Raw genomic sequence first — 9,801 nt, 5'->3', positions numbered from 1 at the left:
AAAACATGCACAGTAAGTTCTATCTTTTACTTGGTTAAGTAATTGCCGCTCATTCTTTAGTTTCACTGTTTTTCTAGTATATGTTAATATAAAAAATTGCTATTTCTTCAAGTATGGCATCAGGATTCTGAAAGTTCTCATGCTGCTTAACTCTATATCTCATGCTCATTTTGATTTCTATCACATGTAGGCAGCAAATGTTGAGAGGCAATCAAAAAGTGCTATCAAAATTTGGTGCATTGCTTTTTGATCCTTAAAACATTGGTTTTTAGTATATTGAGTGAAAAAATGTGCGCCAGGTTTAACGTGTTGATCAGTTTTGGTAGTTTCAGCCTATTTTGGCTGGAACTAACTGGTTTTGGTCTAGTTTTGTCCAAAACCGAAGGGTTCCAATCTGATATCTCAGGTTTCAATCAGTTAAAACTGGCTGAGACTTACCATACATGCCTTTTTTAATATTTCATTCAGGCATATACTTATATTGGGGCCATTTCTTTTTCTGTTTATGTAGATAAGCTATATAATATCAATTTCAATTATTTTTGTTTCTATTTCTTGAATTAAAATAGAGGATAGATAATAACATGATCCTTCACAAGTCGAGGACTCTAAAAATGCTCTTATTATAGCACGCATTGTAAGACATTTTATAGCAATAATACAGGTTTATATAAAATAAATGTCACACTATAAAATGGCATGAATTTGATTAAGTGGTTACTTAATCTGGAAAATACTTGAAAGAAATTCCGAAATTTGATATGTTTGTGTTCGCATAAAAAGGGAATGAAAAGACATGGATGCACCAGGCACTAAAAAGCTTCATGGATGCTTTCCATAACGACTTTTCATATAATTGTAGCTCAAGAAGTGAATCATATGTATGTATATATAATGCTTGAATTTCATGAAATGCACTTATATGAGGTATTAATTTCAGCCTTAAAATTAAACAAAAGTATACAAAAAGAAAACCTATATGGCACGAAATACTTTAGAATGTTGCATACTAACTTTTAAATTTTTTTCTTCATTTTTTGAATGTTTTACTTGTTTTTTTTTTTTTGACTGAAACTCTGAAACTTTGGAGCCAAACTTCTGAAACTGCTCAAATTGGAATTCCATGGAGTTGGCTGAAACAGAAATTGAAACTGAGTTTGCAAATGTTGCTAAAATACTTCACTATTTTTATAATTTAACTTTTTTTAGGAAAAAAGAACTCCAAAGAACATTCCAAGTACTGTTTGAGTTTTACTACTGGTTCGTCAACTGTATAGGTTTGAGCAAAAAATAAGCCATTTTCTGCTACCCCCATGTCATTATTCCAATTTCCAAGACTTTATGCCATGGTTATTTTGGGATGAAGAGATAAAGTTGGGTTACTTTAGGAAGAAGGGTAATTTGGGTATTTAAAATTAACCCATTCACCCAACTGGAATTTTGTTAACTCCTTTGAATAAATTTTTCCTCTGCTATAGCTAGAGATGCATCTCATGATTCTAATCCATTGGCTGACATTTGATGTATGCAATTCTCCCATAAATCTTGTGGGCTTGTTATTGTGCTTTCCATGGTACGACTATCAGCCATTTTCTTGCACATGCAGGCTATCCAATAACCACTTGCATTTGCCAGCTGCCAAGCACATTAAATAGAAGAGAATTGTTGTCATCAGCTGACAATCTAATCCATTATGTTGTCATTGGTTTTCTTTAGATAATCGTCTCATAACCAGGTTTTTCATATTCGACCAATATCCAGCGATGCCGCTGGGTTATCAATATGTCCTATGGTATATCTCTACTTTCTGCAAGAAAATACTTCCTTTAGTTGCTTCTATGAGCTAAATCCAATGGGGAGGAGAGCAAGTTCAAATCTTATCAGTGCATTGCACTTGGCAGGTCATGTAGGTTTCAAGATCACTTTGTTGATCACGTTCTACAGTATATACCCAAAATCAACTTAGATGTTTGAGATGTTTCTTATATTATAATTGAGTAATTACAACATGGACAATTTTCAATAATAATCTGCATTTTTGGGACTACTGTTTGGAAGTATTTAAACATGCTTCTTCATATAATTTTAAGAGATCATAAATTCATAATAGCTGTTCTCGATGTGGGCCAACATGCATTTGGGTGCTTAACTCTGCTAGCAGGATGGTCCTATTGCTAGGATTACAGCTCAAATTTGTTCTAAACTGACAACAAATGTTGGTCAATTTTTTAGAACCCCTTTCAGTGCTAAAAATTTCTTTTTGCATGCAAGCACTTTCTTATCGCATTTTGTTGCCCATCAGCACCAATTTCAGAGCATATTTCCAAGGGCATGTTGCCACCTCCATTTGCCAGTCTGTTTGTTGATGATGCCAAGAATTTGCTCCTATTTCTCATCATGAATAATTAGAAAATTAGGTTATACAATATTAGATTATGATTAGAAATCATTGCATCAAGTTGTATTATATAGGAGCTGGTAACATATATTCCATATAGTTCTCAAAAGAAAAAAGAAGAAATATGTAATTCCTATAGGGTTGCTGAGATTTAAATCATTGGCTTTAGGATGATTTGAGACCTGATAATGATGGTCTAGCAATCCAGATATTAATGTTGAATTGTCTGGATCCTACTGCTGGCAATTTAAATACGACAGCTTAATATGATTAGACAAAAATATCACTCATGAAATGTTGACTGAAATACTGAGTTGTGTTCCTGTTTGATTTATATACAAAACTTGGGGAAGTGACTGGAATACTTGGTAAAAGAATTCTAGAGGTTCCCTTGAAGGATGATGCAGTAATTATAAACATACTTGCGTATTGTCCGCTTTAATACTTTTTATTTAGTATCCAGAAAAAAAAACTGTTGTTGTATTTTGTTACCATATTTTTGCTTTCATATTGGTATTTTTTGCTCAAAATACTGTATTCAAAGTTTAGACCCTATTGTTATACTGTGTATGATCTACCTGACTAATTAGTCTGCAGCATGCAACAGGTTGGTTCTCTATGTGGAAGCTCAGAACCTTGAGGTTGCATGTGAGAATACGGTTCCTGTCACTATATCCCAAGGGGGCTGCAGAATGCTTGTTGCAGTCAGCTCGTGAACTCTATGAAAGGTCTAAGAAAGAGGAAGTTTTTAGTAGATTTCAGAAACCTGAAAAGGAGGGTCAACATTTCAATGGAGGTTATTTCTTAATGCCAATATGAAGTTTATCCAAACCTTAACCATATGTTTGCTGAGTATATTAATTCAAGTGCTGTTTTTAGTTCACCTTATGGTTACATTTTGGCAATTTTGCCTTTCCTTTTTTGCCTAACTAAAGCCATGGGACGCTGTGCCCTCATCTGTTATCTGCAGTTCCTAACTGTTCTGCTGAGGTGCCATGTACCGAATCTAAGGAACATGAACAGGAAGATCCAGATGGGCCTAATAATTGTGAAGTTGAAGATGAAGAAGAGGAGGAAGAGGAACTGGATGGATATGAATATCCACCAGTGGTAATTAGATCTTTTAAGTGTTTTCTTTTGGTAATTTGCTTGTATTCCTAGATTCTATTTAAAAAAATTTTGTGCGGTTTTGCTGTAGGTACGTGAAGATGGTTATTTCCCAGTTGATGGTAACTCTTGTATCCTTGATGCTTGCTATATGATCACAAGTCCTCATCTCTTTCCATTCATTTTGTAACCTTTGTCTATGAAATTCATGAAAATGCTTAAAGAACAGAAAGCAGGTTTCTTAAAGAATCATTTGTTTTTTGTTCGCCTATTGCACTTTCATATTTCTTGAGTGCATGTTTGTTGCTGATGGGAGTGCATGTTTGTCGCTGATGGGAAAACTGGGCTGGGAATCTACTTTTATGTAGTCAAGTTATTTGCTTTGCTTACAGGAGTGCTAGCTATACATTTCTACTTAAATGAAATCATTCTGCATAGGATGCAAATAAAAGTCATTTGTTCTGCAAGGTGCACACCAAGTGCAGCCATGCAGGTCTCATGACCTTGTCAGATGGAGCATGATGGTTAGGTGAATGCAGGTGTTGTTGTTTGAACTATATATTTGTTATTCCTCATTTGATTAAAAAAATTGCCTCATTAATCTTGAGTAGCGCTATGATGTGTATTCTTGCACTCGACTGCAACACAAATGAGCTTGTTTCTGGTGACTGTCTAGATACATATCTAGATGCAGATTTGAAAAAGGCTCCCTTCTTTTGCGCTTTAGCCTAGTTTTGTAAACTGATTTTCTTGTAGCAGGTTGGAAGAACCAATCTAAACAATCTTTCACCTATGGAAATCAACTGCCATTGATTATATAGATGCAACCAGATCTATACTGATGCCTGCAATCTCAAATTGTAGATGCAGACGTCAGAATTTGTTTGTCATTCTATGTTGCACTATGGCACTTGGCAAAAGTAACTTTTTCTTATGGGATGCCTTTTGGAACTGCTTTTAAACACCTGGTCATTGAAGTGTCATGTTCTGGCATTCAGAGCTGCTGCTGTTTTTTCTGTAAACTCTAAGGTTACCTTTATATTTATTACATTTATTTATAATGTGGAGAAAAGGAAATTTCCTATATTTTTGTCAGATAATGTTGGAGAAAGCATTCCAAATGATTACCTGCAAGAGCTTTTGCGTGGCTTTGGTAAGGAGTCCCAATCTAATGATGCACTCCGGGGTGCTGATTTAAGTGATGGCGAATATCAGATATATGAACAAGATAGTGATGATGATAATTACTATGGCGATGATGGTGATGGTTCCATTTAACAGCATGAGAGAGCTTTTTTGGCGGTAGGTTCATTCAGGTTTAATGGACAAAAACATAGGGAAATTACAGGGGAATAGTTTTAAAGTTCTGCTGTATATTCATTTCTTAAAAGGAGAAATGTTTCACCTAAAGAGAGATGTTGTAGTCATGCCATGCCATGGATTCAGTGCAATAATAATCCTCTGTCTTTGATTGTTTTTGTTTTCCGTTCCAAGGCTTTGGAAAGTTGAGCACTATGTATGCAATTTATTTATTTGAAGAAAATAAACGAACCTGTTCTGTTATGGGGTGGTGTAAGATTATCTATTCCACGGAAAATGATTTATCGGTAGCACGCAATGAGTAGCGCTAAGCTGCTATGCATGGTGATCTAAGATAGTATGGATCCCTGCAGAAGCTCAGCATGACCGGTCATGAGGCAGCTGGCGCCTGATACCAACTGAAGATTTGTACGCCACCACCGCCGTGCTTGCCAGACTAATGTTCCAAGGAATAGACCTTCAAGACGACCTGTTTCATCTGCTGTCTCGATATGGCACTAGAGACCGTGGCCTTCGCCGATGAGCAAAGTGGATAGGGCGTGAGGGAGCCGGTCCTTGTTCTTTCGTGGTAAGTTTCTTGTATCTGGTTTCTCCATTGCTTTCATTTTTATTTGGTAGGAACATTGCTTTCTCCACGTTGAGATAACCAAGCCATTGAAGACTACTGCGCTCATTGGAGTTTTATGAAGGATGATTGGGCATTTGCAGGAGGCTTGACCCCACGTAAGCGGAGAAGAAGCTGCGTCTCCGTGGAAAGCACAATGGCTCGGACTCTGTCGATCGCCGATGCTGGTGTACGGGCCGTGGTTGGTGGCTAACCGGCTTCAGTGGGGTAGAGGAGGTAGGAGGTTTGGCCAAGACCAATGCACACAAATCGGTTTGATCCTTCCGATCCTGGAGCTAATTCACCTTATTCAGAAGTCAATCAGGGTTTGCTCGTCTGGGTGAGGAACAGAACATTGTTGCTAAGCATGGAGTATCTGCAGACCAGTATATTTTTTGATGGCAACATTGGAAGTGACCATTGTCATGGCACTAGGCATTGCTCATGGCTCTGATCAGGGTTACCCTTTCCCACGGTGCGGTCGAGGGAGGTGCTGCTGGTGCGGGCCGTTTGAATTATGCCGGCGCTTGAAAGTTTCGTGACAACGCTTTTAACAGCATAGGAGGGCTGCCTTCTTCTCTTTGCTGGCCACAGAAATTTGGATTGAGGATGACTCGATGACCATCATTCTTTAGATCACCAACCACCCACAGCCTGCTGAAAGATACTGTTTGCCGTTGCTCTAAGAGCACCTTCCAACCCATCTACATCGTGGTCGTAATAATTCTCAGAATGCTAGCGCTCCCGCTCCCGAGACCGACTGGTTGAAGCGGTCGTTCAATTTTGGCCACCCAAAACCTGCGAGCCCACCGTCTTCAGTTTACCTATTCATATCAAAATATATATATATATATATTTTTTAAAAAAATTTAAATTATTTAATTTTTTTATATAAATATCTTTTTAAATATTTAAATTTATATGAATATTTTTTAAATTGATATTTATATATATATTTTAATAAAATATTTATTTTATATGTATATTTTTTTATTTTTTTTACACATATATCTATATCATTTAATATTATTAAAAAATTAATAATTTAAAATTAATTAAAATATTTATGTGAATAGATGTATAAAAAAATTTATAAAGATATACATACAAATAATAATTTTATGAAAAAATTTTTTACGTAAAAATTATTATTTTAAGAACTGCCATTGATTATGGTTCTAGCTCTGATGACTCTTTTTGCGAATTCTAACAGCCAAGGAGAGATTCATGGTGAGGAATGAGGAGGAGGATCGAAATTTGTATAAGATTAGGGTTTGACGGAAAAGATACTACTGAGGCCTCTCTCAAACCCTCGGCCTCGAGACACTACTCGTTGCAACGGCTCCTTTCATCTCTCACCACCGGTGACCAGATACGCACGTGCTATGCGACGGTTGGTGATATCGAATTATCGGCCTCAATTTTTGTATTCCTTGCTTGGCCCTATTATGTCCCCCATTCAGGAATTCCCTAAAAAGCGGTAAGTCGACCGCGCTTAATCCACTCCTTCGCTCTCCGCCTCTGTGTCGCTCTCCCTAGGGTTTCGATCAAAAGCCTAGGGTTTTATACTCCCTCCTCGTATTCTCTTCCGTTTTCCGCCGATTCTTAGATCTAGGTTTCCTCCCTCCGGCAGCTTCCATGGACGCACCCCCCTCCAGCGCAGTCATCGTGAAGCGCTTGGCGTCCTGCAACAAGTCCATCCGCGACCGCGCCGTCCGCGCCCTCACAGCGTGGCTTCCCCAGCAGCCCGAAGATGCGGTCTCCGAGGGTGACCTCCTCAAGATCTGGAAGGGCCTCTTCTACTGCGTCTGGCACTCCGACAAGCTCCCCGCTCAGGTCGACCTCATCAACCGCCTCGCCTCCCTCCTCGACGCGCTGGCAGCCCCCCTCGCCGACCGCTACTTCGAGGCTTTCGTTCTCACCATCCGCCGCGAATGGGGTGGAATCGACTTCCTCCGCCTCGACAAATTCTACCTCTTGAACCGGCGGTTCCTCCGGCACCTCTTCCTCCTCCTCAAGAAGAACGATTGGGATCTCGATCTCTCTGCGCGCCTGATAGGGATTCTGTTGGAAAAATCGCTTCTTGCTGCCGATAAGTACCCGGCCCAGGGCGTCAATTACCACGTCGCCGAGATCTTCTTGGATGAGATCAAGGAGTTCCTCCCACTCTGTGTGGAAACCCTAGACGTGCTGCTGAAGCCCTTCTTCTTTGTGCTGGAGAAGTCTCCAGATAAGGTGTTGGTGAATAAGATCAAGGTGAATGTCTTTGATCGGTTGCTCCAGCATGGTGCGAAGCTGTTAGATATTGAGAAGGCTGGAAACCAAGTGGAGTCGTGCAGTGACGTTGAGAAATTTGGAAAGATTCCTTTCGCATGGAACTTTTCGAAAAATTTCCTCGACTCTGCTTCTGCTTCTGAAACACTTCAAGGCAATAGGAAAGCCCTGTTTGGTTTGCGTGATGGTTTCCTCAAATTGGAGAAGGATTTAGAGAAATCAGGGGTTCATATTTCTGTCCAGCACCGAGAAAATGGGAATTCAGTGAAGGTGCCCGAGCCAGTTGTCTCGGAGAATTCTGAACCATTTGAGTTGGAGATGGGAAGTGGTGATGGGGCTTCAGATGATCAGCCACCCAAGAAGAAGAAGAAGAAATCAAAGAAAGCATCGAGTGGCACCGAGAAGAAGAGCAAATCCAAAAAGAAGAAATCATTGGATTCAAATACAGAAACCAACGATGCTGAACCAATCACCGACATTAATAATGTGGTTAATGGTGAAAATGTGGTTAATGGTGATGCTACAGAAACCCATGACGTGATTAATTTTGATGAATGTGTAATCTCAAGTCTTCAGAAGCAGTTTGAGAAAGCTGCTGCTGAAGCTGGAATGGCAAATGATAACGAAAGATTAAGTGCTCTGCAAGCATCACTAGTTACTAATACCATGCCTAAGAAGAGAAAAAGAGCGAAGAGTGCAGACAGGAAGACCACCACTAGTGGAAATGATGCTGATGGAGGAAGCATAGCAGGAAAGAGCAGAGAGAAGAGTGTTAAGAAGGTTAGGTTTTCAATGAAGAACAACTTGGTCTGGAAGCCACACAACCCTTTGCCTCCTCAGAGCTTGAGATTGCCACCATCTGCTACTCCAAGAGGTAGTGCACTAAAACAAGGTATTCCTCCTGGTCCTATCAAAGAGACCCCTCCGAAAGTTAAAAAGATCAAGGTGAAGACCGACTCTGTGAAGAAAATCAGGAAGCGCTCTGCTGTTTCTTCAGCAGTAAAGCACCTCCTGAAGCTACAAAGTCTTTCCACATAGATTGGTGGAAATGCAATGGTCACATTTGTCATGTTTTACAGTTTGGATTTCTTCATTGCTATTTTTTTTTGATACTTGGTAGTTTAGCTTTACAGTTTGTTTAGCTTGCTGGTTCATTTTATCCATTTGGGTTCATGTACTGGATGAATGTTATTTCAAGAATTGTCATTAGATCTGTTACATGATGCACTCTGTGACATTATCTTGTACCATTAACATGATTTTGTGCTGGACTCAGTGGCAAATTAATATGTTTTAATGATTTTAACTATATTAGCAGCATATTTTGGAGCTTTTGTTTCCTTGTATGTTTATCATGGATATGCATGTTTAACTTATGTATTTTTTACTACCTGTTGTATGGTCTTTGCTAACACCCTTTTCATATATTTTATGAACACTTTGCAGAGTTTTGAATATAATTTATTCAGTTTCATTATTTCTGTTATGGGAACCACTTTTGGACAACTAAGCCTGTATAATTTATTTTTTATTTTTTAATATTTGAATATATGAATGAGAAACATCTATATAAAGGTTTATTGTGAATGTATTTGAGAGAGGGGGATAGAGATATCAGAACATTCTTTTCCCCTTCTTGGCAGATAATTGGTGGTGTTCTTTTCTAGGATTTGGTAAATTAAGGGCACTGTACTGGACTTGGGGACTGTTGCATGTGACTCATTGTTTAAGTTCTCCACTGCTCTGTGCTGATATACTCACAGGGTGGTTGTTCTTTTAGTTGTGATGGCTGCATATCATGGAATACAACTGCTAATTATTCCTCAGAGATGTGATTCCTTGGAGTTGTGAATTGGTACTAATGGGCTTGGCCATCTTTATATATAGGAAAATGGGAGAAAACTATTTTCTTTTCTGTGGGTTGGGGTTTTACCCTACCACTCTCCTAATCAATCTTATATACAACTTCTTGTTTAAAATCTTAAAAGATAAGGAGGTATACACCACCCAACATCTGCTTTTGTAGATTTATGATGGACTCCTCCAAAATCCTCTTGTGAATCTCATACACATCCTCTAATTAGATCTGCGTCAGCAG

The 9,801-nt window shown here is 38.7% G+C and overlaps 2 protein-coding genes across 2 annotated transcripts; both read left to right on the top strand.

The window, feature by feature from the left end:
* Positions 1-5,068, top strand: LOC140851080 (uncharacterized). The gene is made up of 5 exons (XM_073242532.1): positions 1-12; positions 3,006-3,194; positions 3,369-3,508; positions 3,597-3,636; positions 4,602-5,068. Exons 1-5 carry the CDS (start codon positions 6-8, stop codon positions 4,781-4,783), a joined length of 558 nt encoding a protein of 185 aa, XP_073098633.1. The 5' UTR covers positions 1-5; the 3' UTR covers positions 4,784-5,068.
* Positions 5,069-6,723: 1,655 nt separating this feature from the next.
* LOC105050822 (uncharacterized) lies at positions 6,724-8,953 on the top strand. Its single transcript, XM_010930995.4, has one exon. The coding sequence runs from the start codon at positions 7,068-7,070 to the stop codon at positions 8,739-8,741; it is 1,674 nt and encodes a 557-aa protein (XP_010929297.1). The 5' UTR covers positions 6,724-7,067; the 3' UTR covers positions 8,742-8,953.
* The last annotated feature ends 848 nt before the right edge of the window (positions 8,954-9,801 follow it).

This window comes from Elaeis guineensis, chromosome 8 (assembly GCF_000442705.2).
Source record: "Elaeis guineensis isolate ETL-2024a chromosome 8, EG11, whole genome shotgun sequence".
Lineage (NCBI taxonomy): Eukaryota > Viridiplantae > Streptophyta > Magnoliopsida > Arecales > Arecaceae > Elaeis > Elaeis guineensis.
The sequence above is the reverse complement of the archived record's forward strand: the minus strand, read 5'-3'. Positions and strand labels throughout refer to the sequence as shown.

Bases quoted from the DNA above. Each gene is read 5' to 3' on its own strand.
- LOC105050822 (XM_010930995.4), top strand. From the start codon at position 7,068: ATGGACGCACCCCCCTCCAGCGCAGTCATCGTGAAGCGCTTGGCGTCC.
- LOC140851080 (XM_073242532.1), top strand. The intron at 3,509-3,596 runs GTAATTAGATCT...GTTTTGCTGTAG, and splicing joins GATATGAATATCCACCAGTG to GTACGTGAAGATGGTTATTT. The intron at 3,637-4,601 runs GTATCCTTGATG...TATTTTTGTCAG, and splicing joins CCCAGTTGATGGTAACTCTT to ATAATGTTGGAGAAAGCATT.